The sequence below is a fragment of the Xenia sp. Carnegie-2017 genome, unplaced genomic scaffold (assembly GCF_021976095.1).
Source record: "Xenia sp. Carnegie-2017 unplaced genomic scaffold, XeniaSp_v1 HiC_scaffold_1, whole genome shotgun sequence".
Classification (NCBI taxonomy): Eukaryota; Metazoa; Cnidaria; class Anthozoa; order Malacalcyonacea; family Xeniidae; genus Xenia; species Xenia sp. Carnegie-2017.
Genome location: NW_025813402.1, coordinates 6,717,876 through 6,734,083, shown reverse-complemented (window position 1 = coordinate 6,734,083; position 16,208 = coordinate 6,717,876). Strand labels below are relative to the sequence as shown.

General features: G+C 36.0%; 3 protein-coding genes across 3 annotated transcripts; 1 reads left to right on the top strand and 2 right to left on the bottom strand.

The window, feature by feature from the left end:
* Nucleotides 1-48: 48 nt before the first annotated feature.
* Nucleotides 49-860, top strand: LOC124442859 (phosphomevalonate kinase-like). The gene has a single exon (XM_046993363.1). The coding sequence runs from the start codon at nucleotides 49-51 to the stop codon at nucleotides 625-627; it is 579 nt and encodes a 192-aa protein (XP_046849319.1). The 3' UTR covers nucleotides 628-860.
* LOC124433335 (adenylate cyclase type 10-like) lies at nucleotides 785-4,309 on the bottom strand. The gene is made up of 11 exons (XM_046983100.1): nucleotides 4,146-4,309; nucleotides 3,642-3,817; nucleotides 3,281-3,428; nucleotides 3,108-3,199; nucleotides 2,923-3,041; nucleotides 2,623-2,719; nucleotides 2,178-2,293; nucleotides 1,993-2,110; nucleotides 1,860-1,915; nucleotides 1,458-1,585; nucleotides 785-1,308 (listed from the first exon to the last, which is right to left on the bottom strand). The coding sequence occupies exons 1-11, from the start codon at nucleotides 4,254-4,256 to the stop codon at nucleotides 1,024-1,026; spliced, it is 1,446 nt and encodes a 481-aa protein (XP_046839056.1). The 5' UTR covers nucleotides 4,257-4,309; the 3' UTR covers nucleotides 785-1,023.
* A 10,562-nt stretch (nucleotides 4,310-14,871) lies between these two features.
* LOC124434237 (valacyclovir hydrolase-like) lies at nucleotides 14,872-16,201 on the bottom strand. The gene is made up of 3 exons (XM_046984121.1): nucleotides 15,746-16,201; nucleotides 15,475-15,672; nucleotides 14,872-15,193 (listed from the first exon to the last, which is right to left on the bottom strand). Exons 1-3 carry the CDS (start codon nucleotides 16,083-16,085, stop codon nucleotides 14,901-14,903), a joined length of 831 nt encoding a protein of 276 aa, XP_046840077.1. The 5' UTR covers nucleotides 16,086-16,201; the 3' UTR covers nucleotides 14,872-14,900.
* Nucleotides 16,202-16,208: the final 7 nt, after the last annotated feature.

Below are 16,208 nucleotides of genomic sequence, written 5' to 3'. Positions count from 1 at the left end.
CATCATTTTGATGGATGAAATCAAGTTAAGGATATTGACAGGTTCAATATGGTTGATCGGGCAAGTCCTGTTCTAGTGCTCTTATTCAGTGGAAAAAGAAAATCTGGTAAAGATTATGTTGTTGGCAAGCTAGAAAAGATGATTGGAATGGAAAATTGTGAAGTACTGCGGTTGTCAGGCCCCTTAAAAAGACAGTATGCCCTGGAGCATAACTTGGACTATGAAAAACTTTTAGATTCCTCATCTTATAAAGAACAATACCGTAGCGCAATGGTAGCATGGGGTGAAGCAAAGAGAACCGAAGATCCTGCTTTCTTTTGTGATCTTACGACAATGAACGCGAAAAAGCCTTTGTGGATTGTATCCGATGCAAGGCGCATCACTGATTTGGAGTATTTCAAGTGCAAATATAAAACCATACATATCAGAGTTGTAGCGAGCGAAGAAACTAGATTAAAACGGGGCTGGACGTTTGTTAGTGGTGTAGATGATGCAGAATCTGAATGTGGTCTTGATCATGAAAATCATGACATTCTAGTAGACAATAATGGAGACTCGGATGTATTAACTAAGTCGTTGGAAATATTATCTAGCATCGGGCGAACTCATTTAAAACTTGTTATTTAGTTTTAGCGTAGGACAGATTTCCCAGTAATTCACAAATTGAAGTGCATATAATCAGCATCATTTTCCCTTATGAAAGTTGGGTTTTACTCACATTGACTTCTTTTGATAAATATATAAATGGTACCAGGTGGTGCCAGCTCGCAAACATCAAATGACATTAAAATATGTATATAATTTTCATTCATCACTAAAAAAACACAATTTCAACATTACATCAATCAAAGTCAAGATAATTCTGTTCATGTCTAAGAAAAAGTAATGCCTTATCTCAATAAAACCGAACATCAACCTCAATAAACATCAAAGAAAACAATTTTTGCCACTAAAAACATTGTCCTACAAGTTAACAAATCTATGAATGCCCAAAGGAACATTGAAAAGACACGGTATGTTTGACTACGAAGGTTCGGTTACCACAGAAAGTGGAAACTTGGTTAGTCCATCGTAAATAAAGTTCGTATGAGTTTGCTTCTTGTCGAACCACTCATGTTTACTAAGAATAGCCCATTCTGTCTCCATGACAGTACCCATTCTAGTGCTTATGTCGATGCATTTTGGCAGCAAACTTGATCTTGCTTTTTTGAACTTACAACGTAACATGAAGTAATGCGCCTTAAGATGGTAATATCTTGGTCTTATAACAGGAAAACGTTTGCATATTCGAGATAAAAGTTTTAAACCCTAGGAGTAATAAAAGTTAGTTGTATTGATAATGTTTTACACCAATGCATGTAATGATATCATACTGACCACCAAACCTATAATGCTTCATATGGCCACTTAAATCATTTCTAAAACACGTGGTATTCTAGCGTAGTTTCAGTTCTTACTAACCTTTCTGCAGCTGCTACGAATGACTTTGTTTTGGCGTTTTTCCGGTACATTAACAATTGACACTCGACAACTTTTACGAACCCTCTCGCTGCCATTACAACCTCAAATGCAGCTGGCTCGATGGCTTTAAAGGACAGAAACAGTATAATTAATGTGCGCCTTTATAAGGCCAAAAGTGTGATCAAAACCCATCTTTCTATAATTGTATAGAAACACAGTAATTTTCGCGCAGGTTGCGTTAGAAATTTAAAAGGTAAAATTATATACAATATGTAATTGAAATTAATCAATTTATTTTTTAACATTATATTTCAAAGGCTCTATAATAAACGACTGAATAGAAAGCATTTTTTCGTACAGTTATAGAAACACGGCGTGAATGTTATACAATAAATCACCTTTAAGTGCACTAAGCACTTTCTCTGCTTCTTCCCACTCTTCGCAACGCGCATGCCTAGTTAGCAAAAATATGAAAGAATTTACTATAAATACACCTCCCTATTCTTTCACATAAAATTTGTATTTCCTTACCAAAGAAGCAAGGAAGCATTGAGATAGTATTTTACAATCAAATCCCAAGTAAGACGAGGATCGGCGGAAATTTGAATTGTGAATATTATACAATCTTCCACGCTTTCCAGAATGTGACCTGAAATTTAAGAACAACTTCGATAATAAATAGTTATTTAAGAGTAACCAACAAAATAGAACCACACCTGTCTCCAAGATCAAATCAAAACAATTACAAAAAAATAATGCTCGACCATGAAGATTGTCCATCTCACGAGCAGCATAATTTAATTCTTTCAACACATTATGACATTCCTCGATCCTACATAAAATAGTCTTTATTCATTGTCAGTGAACAACTAAACAATAACCTCTCGCCAGGAATTTGAAATATCTAAAAATTTTTACTCAATTAAATTTCTTGAAAAGAAAAGAGGTGTGTTCATCAAATTTAGAAAAATTTTATTCTCGCATGGCTTTTTTTACAACGTAATCAATGGATTTTGTAATTATTGTGCCAAACTGACACCGTATACATTATATACATTGAAATCACGAATTCCGTCAATTTCCGTAATATAAATTTTTTCCCTACCAAATCCTTGCTTAATAAATATATCAATGATAAACGGTATACAATTTTCTACTAACCGAGACATTAAAATCAAACACTGTGAAAGTGATGGAGTACAGTTGATCTTTAGCATGTGATCGTTCGATTTATTCGCCAGACATAAAGCACGAAATCCTTCAAAATATAGACGAAAGAAATAAAATGAAATAATTTCGTATATTGAAATCTGAAATATTTAAAAAGTAACGTAGATAGGGTAGAAAGTGATTGATCAGCCAATCACGTCTCTATCAAAATCTAAGGAGATGTAAGTAACTTTTCTTATGAATAAGGAAATGGATAAGGAGTGTGTAGTAGCTACACTTAATTCTGTGTACCTGAGGCCACAGCATTTTGTAGATGTCCTTGACTAAGTTGAAACGTACACACAACAGAGTAAAAGTTTGAGACATTGACCAAATCATCAAGAAATAACGACGAATCACCAGGTTTGCATCTATAACGATGTAAAATGTTTCTGAACTTGCTTACTTATGAAAACAACATGAAGTAATAGCAATACCTATTCATGGCTATTTCTTCGAACTTTTCTGCACAACGTGTCCATGATACAAGACCGGCGCATTCAATCACTGATGTATAGGCAGTTAATAACTGTATGGAGAAAACTTAGTCCTTTAACAAAGGATTTTAATCATCTACTAAAAAAGCATGCTCCAAGCTGTATGAACAAACCTCGTGAAAATTATTTTCAAGTCTTTCAGCGGTGTTGAGTTCCTGTAGCGCAGCCATAAATGACTCTTTGTACCTGCCTTCAGCATGGTAAACATGAGAGATGTGAAAAAAACAACGTGCTCGTTCCAACAGAATGCCTTCGTGGTCGCTATGAAAAAGTCGATGTATTGACAAAAATGAACAGTACAACATTCAACATAGTTTGATGTTCTTCTCCACGTTTTGTTGTTTTGACTTTGTGTCGAGTTTTGACTTTAATATCAGGAGTTTCCCAATCTATCTTTCAACATTAAACGAGCTTACTAACCATTTTATAAAGGCGTTTTTCCTATCGATGATAACTTTATTAGGATACTTTTACCTTACAGTTGGCACAACTTTTCTTATTGACAAATAACTTGCTGCCTGTTTCATTAGTTCAATTCGCAGACGCCACCAAATCTTCAGTGGAGAGACTGGCTGCTTTACACCAAGTTCTTTGAGCGCTGCATGAAAATGTTCTAACGCCGCATCAAGACGATTCATGCCAAATAGAGCCTTGAAAACGTAGTTAGAATTTGTGAAGGAAAAATTTTATCTAAACCATGTTGTTAAAATTTTCTTTAACGCAAATCCTTATAGAACTACGAGAATTTATTTTCTATCACTGTACTTTACGTTGCTCTTCACATAATAACGCGTGACTCTCACGTGCTACAACTTTATTATTTACAACCAGTTGTAGAAAGTGAAAGTGAAAGGTGATAACGAGTGTTGTATGTACATTGTCGTTACTTTTAACACGTGCAAGTCAAGATAGTGGGTATTTCGAAGAAAACAAATTTTTCCATACAATAACTTACCAATAAATCTACGTGATAACTACCTGTCCTATAAGGCTTTCAACTCTTGCTTTCTCTTCAATATTTGCTAAAAAAGTCTCTCCTTCCTCTTCTAACATGCGATGAACGTCATGTAAATACGACAAAGCTTGCATATTGTTAAATGTTGCGAGCGCGGCAGCGCCAGATTCCGTCAAATATCTATACGATGGTAGTTGGCAAGCAAATAAAGCTTAGTTGAAAAACAACAACAAAAACGATATCGGTAATGTCATGCAGAAGACTGTGATTTATGAGCAATTTAAAATAGGTAAAATTTGACCAGTTTTAAACACAGCATAAAGCTCGACATGAACTTTTTGGAAATAATTGCATTTACAAACGTCAACAAATGTGCAAATAAAAGTCATCAGTAACACGCACGATAAAGTAAAGTTAATATTTCATTGATAATAATGACAAAATTATTTGTCTATATGACTTACCGAAATGTTTTCAATTTATTGCCAGCGGCATTCCAATGACGAACAAGTTGAGGAAACACGGAAGCTAAAATATCAGCACATTCACAATCAGACAGGTCGTCATTAGGAGCGTCATATGTTGGATCAATCACAACTTCCACTGCATCAGCGTCACTTACTACAACAACAAAAAAAAAAGTATAAAAAATAATAACATTTACTTTCTATGAAATGTTTCTTGAGCCACACCTCTGGTGGAATTCACGTTAGAACTACTTTGTGCTTGTCCAACAAATTTATAAAAGAGTCGATCGGGACTTTTCGTTTTATCACTTTTCTTAGTGATTTCTGGTATGCAATCAACCTCGCCTGCCGTCACTAACATCGGAGTTGCTACATAACACAAAGAGAGAATAACACCTAATACAACGCTACTGATAATTCAATTTTACGAAAAAACACAGAACCGACTCCTTGTATGGCTGGCGTATTTACTAGGTTGAAAGTAAGTGCTTAAAAATTGAAAAAATTCACCCATCTAAGTCATCTGACATTTAAAAGAAATTAGGCAGACATGTGCCTTGTATTAGCACACGTTCAAAGAACAACCTCATTAATAAGCTTTATCACATTCCTGACGTGAGAGAGGACTAAATGATATTCCTGCAGTACACAATAACTACCTGAATGATGATGCATGTTCCTCATATCTCTAAGTTCTCTCTCGTGAGAAGCTTTCAAATTCACATTCATCATCATGACACTATCGCCAATTGTATGAGTTCTACGTGAAGAAGTAACGGCGTTGTCAATGGCATCATTACCTGAGATCGCCTCGCGATTGTTCACTCGACTTATAAAGGCGCCTTGATCCTGAATCTTCTGACGTATAAGACGACTGGAGCGACGCTTTGTTGCATGTAAATTCAAGTGAGCAGCAGTACGACCAGAACCTTTAAAGAAATGGAAAGATAAGAACGGTGAAATTACTTCATCAATTTTCATCCTAAATTTAATGGACAAAGAATAATTGTTTTAACATCACACAAACATCACATACTAACACGATAGACTAACATCAAAGATTAACATCACGAAATAAACTCAAGAATAATATCGCAACATACAACTCAACAGACTAACATCTCACACCAACAGCACATAATAACACCACAGACCAACATCAACACCACAGACTAAAATCACACACTAGCGTCACACACAAACATCTCAGACTAACATCTCAGACTAACTTCACACACCAACACAAGAGAAACACAGCATAACCCTAACTGACTAACCCCATAGACATACCCACTGGAATACTACCACAACAACAGAGTAACTTCACTGACCAAATGAAATGAGACAGAGCAAAAACAAAAGGAAAAACGTAAAAGAGAGCTTACTAATGGTTGTTTGAACTACACTACTGCGGCAATCCGTTTTCTGAAAATACGGAATGGAAGAAGCGCCACCACAAGATCGACATTTGTGAGGTTGAGATTCGAGAAACATTGCAGTCTTTTGATGAAGTCCTTCTCTCTGTCTCTTCAGCCATAAGGCATACGTTGTTTCTTGCACACAATCGTTTGCAAACTTCAAGTAAAGACACATCTTCTTCAATTTGTTGTTAACAAGATATTTTGTCAAGTTCACTACTTTTGTTCCCTGGTCAACATAACAACCACAAGGTACCATATCAGAGACACTACTCGTGATATGGTGATGATGGTGATGGTGGTAATGCTGTGTGTGGGCAATTGTTGCATCAAGAAAACCATGGTGATTGTGAGCATCCTGAAGTTGATGAGCTAAAGTAGCGCACTCCAGTATTCTCTCCTGTTCACAAAAGTCAGTGGATTAATTTTTGAGAAAAAATCTGTGCTCAATGGGCAAACGATAATAATACACATTTTCTAGTCGACTTCAGCCAAAATAACGATCGATAGACATGAGTATAAGGAGGAAGCATACAGCAAAAGCCAATAATGTAGCTAATTACATGTTAATATCAATAAAGTAATGCAGAGGATCAGCTTCTGTGGAAGGAGGTTATTCACTTTGTAATCTCTTAAATACTAAGTTTATAGAAATAGTCTGGGGGGGAGGGGAGGGCAATGCTACAGTGCATGGTATAAAAAGAGATCATTTAGTATAATCATACCTTAACAAGATTATACAAAGCAAGATTTACATTAGCTGCAGCAGACTTCGGCACGATTGCAGCGACTAAGTTACTTGGAAAACAATCTCCAAGTATCGATGAACACTTCAAAACGACTTTCTCCAGGGGGGGTAAGCGATCAAATCTTGCTATGACCATTTCACGCAAAGATTCAGGTACGGGAATTTTTGTGAGATCTTGTCCAGGCGTGACAATACACATATTGTGTGTATCTGGCACCAACGCACTTGGATTTGCATAAACAAAATAATCATGGGGTAGGAAGTAGCTTGGTATAGGACTGAGTACCGTTGCATGCCTTTTTTGCAAATCCGGTGACCTACTAACCTCTGGTATCGAAGGCTCTGTAAATGGTATTGCGTCCATACCCATAAAAATTTCATCGTCACTATCGCTTTCCTCCTCAAATTTGCATGTCGTCTCGTACACTGAGCTTGATTTTCGATTCTGTTTCGAAAACGATTTACGTGATTTCTCAGAATCCATAAGCACTGGTAAGTCTGCGTCTGATGAAACCGCCGCAACGGCAGTTCGTCTAAATGTATTTAATGATGTTAATATGATGTTAATACTCTTTCTTTTTTTCGAAAACCAATGTCGATATGTACTAGATGCACTGGAAATAGAGCCACGAAATGTTCTAGAAGTTGGAGATACGGGAGGAACTGTGTCGAAATGTGAATATTGTCTAACAGCTTCAGTAGCAAGTGATGTACTTGATTGGGAACTTGAAATAATGTTGGATTCCTTGATGTTCTCTGTTTCTGTAGTGACATTTCTTTCCTTCAACACGACAACATCCTTATCTTTAACGACTTTAATGTAGTTTGAAGAAAGCATATCTTTGACTAGCTGCTCGCACCAGCTCCCAACGCCATGGCTTTTCTCGCGGATGATAGTCTCAAGATCACGTGGTATACACGTGACATCCAGAAACTGGCATGCCATGTCAATCATAAGCTCCGAAGACAGCCCTCCTGAATAGGAAATATGCAGTGTGAAAATGAGAAATGTGAGGTCTAAATATCAATATTAATTTATATCGATACATCATACATTTTCTACAACTCAATCTTCCCTAATCAAGTATTTTGGTAAGGAGTTATCTTAACACAAACATACCTAATGAGACCTTGACAGTCTGATCACCAGATATCAATCTCTTTGCAGATTTAGGGAAATTTGAAATTGTATTTAGAGGCTTAAGTGTCACCACTAACACTGCATGTGAATCGCTCACTAGATCTTCGAGAAAATTCCAAGATTCGTTGTCAATATAATGGCCATTTTCCACTGCAAAAACACATGGCTCCTTCACAATTATCTATCAACAAACAAAAATAATCTTTACATCAACGTTCCTGACCCTATCCTTTTCTATCCCAGTCTGTCGTGTCATTTCGTATCCATGTCCCTCCTAACCAATGTTATCCTATTCACAATCTTGTATCCATGTCCCTTCATAATCTTGCCACGTTACTTATCATTATTGAAGCAAAGTTTATGCATTTTATGGACTATACGGATCATTCAAATGATGTTCACACGAATTGTTTCACCGTTTACTTAAAATAGTTCGCCTTCTGCTTTGAATCCTTCATTATTCTTGCATGCACACATTGCTAAGTCAAGTTTTGCACAAGATCTTGCAGACCATGTGTTTTACTATGATCAGGCTGGTGTAAAAATGAATGTCATAATTTTCTTAGCACTCTTGTCACAAAACAATCATTATTACATAGAAGATTAATTAAGCCTTAGACAATGGATTGTAGGCTTTCTGATGAAGATAAAGATAGTGGATTATACATTTTCTGATTTTAGACAGTGCATTATAGGTTTCGATCCAGTCGAATATTTCTCCATCTTTAAATTTCAAAATAACTTCAAAACACCTAGTCAATATCAAATTCTTCACCTGATGTATAATTTCAAATAAGAACAAATGTTGACGTCTCGCAACCGTGGTATCATCCATATGGATAAGTTTCACGTGACCCGGTGCCTAGGTGAAAAAAACTGGGTAACAATCCTTTCCTACATTATGGGGTGTCTGAACAAATTTTATATGTAGTTGAACACGTGATTCTCACTAATTTGGCGCTCGAAAACCCGCACGTGACATCATGAGAGAGAAATATGTACTTACATGTGTGCCCAGAAGTTCATTAAGAAGACATAATTCACATTTCAAATCCTCGTTATCAATACAAGCCAGTATTTTCGCCTCTCTCTCACTTGTCGATTTGCATCCTTCGAGTTGTAAAAGGTTCGTGATAAGGTTCTTCACGATGTAGAATGGAGTCTGTGAATGAATCATGTCGGCTTCTACGAAATCCATTCTAGAAAAAACTTAAGAATTTTAAAATCTTTGCGACACGGGATTAATTCAAATTGTGGTTACTTATTGTGCAGCACACATCTCCAAGAGAAAGAGACATGGAGGCATCTTATTGGGGTGGGTGGGTGAATAATCAATATTCATTTTGAAATTACAATCGATCAAAAAAAAGCAACTGGGCAGAGATGAATATATGAATATTTACCCGCCTCAGTTAGCATTCTAGCATCGCCCTTGTTTGGAACAGAATAATATCTATAAAAACAAAGGTCACTCTGGTGTGCAACGGGTATTTGCATTCACCATTATTGCAGCCAGATGATTTGAGCTTGGTCCCTATTTTCAATCACTAAAATGACTTCATTTCTGATTAATAATTTCAGAAATATTTCAAAGGTTCCAGCACGAGTGGCCATTTTGTTTGTTCTGTATTCTGTTCCCCAATAACAACGTCATAGAGCTACGAAAGAAAATTTTGCCCAGGACCCACTTTTTGGTGATGCTGTGTAAAGATCCTTAACTTTAACAGCAAAAACCAAGTCCAGCCAACAATTTTAAAAAAAAAGTAAATTTCTTCGGAATTTGTTTTTTAACAGCAAACGTCTTAGTTGTTAATGAAAATTTTAAGATCGCAGAAGCTCTTATGATTATGTTACACATCAAGTCAATATAAATTTACGCAATACCTAAACTTTTCGTTTTCTGCAATATCCATAAACTCCTCCAGCATGCGAGATTTTCCAATCCCTACGTCACCCCCTATCAACACAAACTTTCCCTTGCTATCCAGATGGCTGTCTTCGGCCTTGATATTTCGCAGTAATTTTCGAAACATACGTTGTTCTTTCTCTCGGCCTTGAAACAACAGCTTCATTTAGCCAAGAATTTTATGTATGCCCCAAATGAGAATAACTAATGCTATTTCTTTCTAATAAACATCCGTTGTTATAAAAAATATTCAAACAGAAGCAAAGTGGTCAGTTGCAAAGTGGTCAGTTGCAAAGTGGTCACCAGCACTATAACGACACAGTTTTACGTCTAAAGGCGACTGTCCAGTGTGCACATACAAAGGTGTAAATCATATTTTTGTTAGCATTAAACTAACAATTCAAAATTGCCTATTGTTACACAAATATGTACATAAATACCTAGTATTGGATAGTTAAATTCATCGTCTTCTTCCTTGATGCGGCTAATAAACACAATAAAAAAAGAAAAACTAATTTTCAAAAAGTAACGTTTGTACTTTTTAATTTGTATATTTGTTTAGATCTGATTCAAACCTCCATTAATTACTTTCTAAACTAAAGCTCTCAATAAAGAACTAAACAAAACCAAATGAAATACAGATGACGTTCACGAAATTTCGTCAGACCTATGATTTTCATAGCTATAGAAGATCTTACTCGTGATCTTTGTTATACTCGCGAACAATTCCAGGATCAGCAATCCCTTTAACTTTTTCGACGGTAGCGGCTCGAAATCCTGTTTATTCAACTTTGTTATAGCTAATTTATAAGTCTCCTCGTCAACACTAACAATGTTTGGATAGTTCATCATAAGACGAGCGGCCATGTTCACTTTACTACCAATCACTATAAAAGATAAGAATGTTGATCACTTTCAACAGCTTCGTAACCTCTTGTGTGTGTGTGTGTATATAAACTTAGAATGACGTAATGTAGCTAATTTAGTCTATCCTTATATAAAAATATGAAAACTGAAGAGAGAAAAAACAGCAATCGAAACATGGAAATTTCTTCTACATAAATAAATCTAGAAGGCCAAACTTTAAAATTATTATGGAGATTATTTTTTGACGAACTTCATCCTATGAGCAATAAAAACAATCATTTTCAACAATGACAGAAAGTTGCGAGACTTCATCAAATGACCGTGAAAGAGTAATGTATTTACTTTCTACTTGTTACAAATGCCCTGTATATAAAGTGCTACGTTAATAAATATATACCAGTGTATTCATGACGGTCGAGATGACCAACAACACCACAAAATGTTCGACCAGTAGTAATTCCAATTGATTCATTTCTAAATATATCATGTTTATCCTTGCTATAGTTTGTTACAAAGACAGGTATAGTTTTTAAATAAAAATTGACACATGTGTCTAAGATGAGTTCAGTTGACCATTCACAGCCACTTACGTAATTTCCAGTATTGGTCGAAGTCTCTCCATGATTGTGTAGCCTGCACTGACGGCTCTTGCTGCATCATCGTCGTGTTTATCACCGGGTAAACCAAAAATTACGACAAAAGTACAACCCTTTGCGTGAATATGAAAACAAGTAAAGAAATATTACTAAATCATCAGCCTAAACCTCAGAAGGACTCGGCTTACAATTTTACACGATATTAAATAAATAAAATAAGTTCGCTGTAAAATGGAAAGTTGCGTCCTAAAAGTCTAAAACGACTTTAAAATTTTAGATTTGGCTTGAAAAAAACGATCATCTAATAAAAAACGGATCATATTCAACAAGACTCAGCCTTGAAAAAGCAACTGTACAATAATCATAAACTTTAAAAAAACATCACGCTCTTGACGGTCGCAGAGCTTTTCTGTTGCATAAATTATAGTCGTAAACATAAAACCAGTAAAAATCCTAATACCTTATCAAATGAGAAGACTTTATTCAAGTTGCCTGTTTTGTAAAAAGAAAAAGAAAACTAAAAAATATGCCATTTACAATGCATCCGTCAAACGATAAATAATTACCTTTAAATCTGCAGACAGTATCATAGATGACATCATATGCTTTCTGTACAGTCTTGGCAGCTTCGTTAACGTTATTTGGTAAGGACATATTTACAAACAACACAGAAACCTGACGCATCTCCGATAGCCATTCCAGATCTTGATGATGATCGATCTACATCCCATGAAAGAAATTTGAAAAAACTTTATAAACAGACATAGTGAGTACTACGAGAATTTCTATACAAATTTCTTGCCTTATACAACACAGGTCCTGGGATATAAGAACGAAGATCGTCGACTTTTTTATCAGACAACTTGCTATACATCAATAATCTGGCATCTATCATCAATAACAACATGTATTGTTCTTTAAAACATTCAAGTATTAGCATTTTTGGAAGATAATTGAGCACCTACCAGGATCATAAGTCATCAGACCAGCAATACCAGACGAAACCTTCACTTTATCGACAACCATCTCTTTACGATCTTTACGTGTATTGCAGAATATCTTGGGACATTTCCAATATGGAAAATGCTTCTCGTAAAAATCACCTAGATGAGGTCCTAAAGCTCGTTTAGCAATAGCTGGTGCAGATGCACGCATTGAATGGGCGGTGAGAACGCCAGACATTGATGCAACCAAATAGGACATATTCGTCAACTGACATGGCGTCATTACTTCTTGTTGTTTAACTCCTAGCACCTACATTGAATGTTCATTTAAAATAAAACAATATTACTGAAGCAAACCTTACAAACAGTGCTTACGACTGTTTTTATGAAAAACAACAGAAAAAAGACGATTTTCCCAATGTACATGGGCTGGCGAGATGGTGCGTGGCATGAAAACTATACCTTTTGATGATGACCATCCTCGACTAGTTCATGTAAAAACAAGCCATGTTCACAATTATCCCATGCTGTCTGAGATAGCACAACAGAGCCAGGCTCGGCCCATTTCTCTGCAGCGTTAGCGTCATCAATGGCAGGACCAGACATGTCAAACTGTTTGCTGTATTCAAGACCAACGTAGGTAACGTAGACAACACCAACTGCAACAGCAGTTTTAACTTGCAATAAAACACCAACATCTGTCATGTATTTATCGCATTCTTCTTGAATAGCAAGACTACACATCGTTGCACTGTTTACCAGAGGAGTTAAGCTTGATGTAGCGTTTCCAACTTTCCACATAGCAAATAATGCGTCTCCTGCAGTGGAAAATCAAAATTTTTCAATCGAGCAAAAGCAATGGATCTGGTCGTTAATTCAAACGAATGAATAAATTGTTTGAATTTGGAATAGTTATTTCTGGGGTTTTCGAACCATACACTGGCTACAAAGATCCATTAATACGTAAAATACTCATATAGCTACACGCAGCAGTACACCTTCAACTTGATGAAAAAATGGTTAACGAAGACAAAGTATTTTAAAGTAAATGGTTTGAAATCGGGAGTATTGTTACATGTTTCTTCAAAGTCAGATGACTACCGCTAAGGTTGTCGAAACGTCAGTCAACACCAACAACAACAGTCCTTCTCATGACTCTACTAACCTAGACGATCTACAACCACAAACATTTAACAAAGCATTTTCAAGACAAAACATTAAATTGACTACAGTTGACCAATTGACTTATTTCACAAACCTGCAAACTTCAGAACGTCCCCTCCATTTCGTAAAATACCTATAATGAAATAAAAGTTAAACATTAAAACCCAGTTTTAGCCATTTGCAATCACTAGCAAATAAACTTTAAAGTTCAAAAATGCACCTTCAACAATCTTTCCTAAGTAGTTGTTTAAAGTGGCACTGAGTTGATCTGTTCCACAGGTTCCACCATCAGTATCTGACAGATTACTATACTTCTCACAAAGTGCTGTAAATCCTGTACAATTATTGAATCTTTAACAACACATACAATCTTCGAACGTTCATCAAAAAGTTTGACGAGCAAAAATGAAAGATTTATTACCAGATATATCAGCAAACAGACAAACACCTTTGAACTGTTCAACAAACGGTACTCGTTTCTCATGGTCACAGTTGATGACAATGTCTGGTACATGAGTCAATAGCTGCTGCACAGCGATCGTATCGCGTGCTATTTCCACGTCATCTCCTTTATTTTCATCGAGCTCTGATAGAGGTATAATTACATAAAAATAACATAGAAATCTTAGTCTCGTACGAAGTCTTTGACAAGTAAAATTATCACAAATCTTAGCCTTAACGTTCACGATAAACCTTAACATTAAGTGCCATTAAAAAATCGCAGTTTAGACTATTTTCTACTGTCCCTAACTATGTTCTTCGACCCAGACCCAGAGATAGTCGACCATTTTAAGTCTCAAGCCTGAGACTCTCGTCTAGCCTAACGTCTTATAAAGTTTTGTTTTAATTAAGAGCAGAAACCCAAAAGACAAAACAAAACACCTAAGGAAGGTTTCACTAAAATATAAAAACTAAAGTGAGCTTTATCATGGAAAAATCATCAGTCATCGAAGTTCCACCACGTACAACACAAATATGAAGGCCGTCCTGTGTACACTAATAATTGACTGTCGTTTAAAAGAACAAAAATACCCCAAAAACAGCTAATGAAAAAAATAACTACCCAAGACATGTCTAGAAAAAATGCTTACCAAACGGTTCATAACACACAAGTTTCGAACGAGTAGGAGCTAGCATTTTTTGCGCAGAAAACTAGTTCAAAAAAACTATCGCCATATTTGTTGTAAAATCATCTCTCTTTGGCGCGCTTTTCTTTTTCAACAAATGTCGCAAATGAACAACAACATATCATTATGTATTATTGTGTATTGTATATATCATTAAAATGCATATAACACATTCAGTTAAATGTTGTTTGATATATATCAATGACTAGGAAATCTCATTTCTCCATCAATGGCAAGATTTCTACTAAAATATTCAAACAAAGCAATCAGTTGAGTGAAAGCACTGTCTTGGAATAGCTATGATGGCAGAGTAAGTGTGAGTGAGCTTTTAAAATTAGGGCATTAACAAGCACAAAAATAAACATCTTCTATTTGGATAAAATTTCTGTATTTTATTGTATTACACATTACAAAAATCGGTAACATATTTATTGAACTCCTCAGAAAAACGCAAGTGCAGATTGTGACGACCTTCTGGCATGAAATGCAATACTGAATCTTTAACGTTTTTGTGAATATACTGAGGGTGAAATGTGGGCACAAGGGGATCTTTTTCACCATGTATGATCAATGTTGGGCAAGAAATTTTTGATAAAAACTCTTGGCAGATGTTCCCTTCATGCTCATGAAAAATACGAGTTAAACAATCTATCCAGCCACTAAAGAGATCTTGAACACCATCACCATAAAGTTCTTAAACAAAAAATTTATAATGCCAGTTAACATAGATCAAGAAAATGACACTATCCTTGTGATCTCAAATGCAGAGGTGTAACTAGAACGATAATTGGGGGGTGCATATTCATATATTCTGTTGTGCCCTACTGATTTTTTTTGAAAGTAATTTCCAAAGAAACCAGTAGGGCACAACTGAATATATGAATATACACCCCTCCCCAATTAACATTCTAGTTAGCCTCTGCTCAAATGGTAAATTAAACCTAACTCTTTCTTAATTGACACAAGGTAAATACCTTCTAAAGGTTGCCTCATTTTTGGATTCCATTTGGAAACATCTCGAATAGCTTCATACAACTTAAGATCTTCTTCAGTCACAGAAGCATTACATCCCCACACAACCATACTTTCCACAACCTCCGGGTGTTTGCCAGCCAGGATTAAACCACATATTCCACCATCACTCCAGCCAAGAATCGAGAACCTTTCATAACCTTGAATAAGATAAAATTATAGCTAAAAACAGTCCTCAAAACTTAAATGTAGCCTCAAAGATTGAAAAAATACCAATTTGTTTCATAAGACCAACGGCATCCTCTACATCTCGATGGAAGAAGTTTAAAGGAAAATCACGTTTTGGTGGTATCGATTTACCATATCCTCTGGGATCAACAGCCACCAAAGTGAAGTCCTTGGTTAGTGCATCAAGTTGCGGACCAAAATCTGAACGTGTCGAGCCTAAGGCACCGGGAAGACAAAGCAGCACCTTACGTCCGTCTCCAACTTTTTCATAATACAATTCGACATTATTAATGGCGCATTTTCCAGATTCTGCGTGCATGAAACGAGCATAATTTCTGGTTGCACAAAGCTGTAACGCCTGTCGATATACTCTGCTAAGAAACATAAAGAAACTAAGGAGAATTCCTTTCAATATCCAAGAGTTGAGCAAATTTCACACCCCATTCCGTTCACTCAGAAAAGAGTAGACAAAATTCTATGACTTTCTTGGCCAATCAGATTGTCAAAT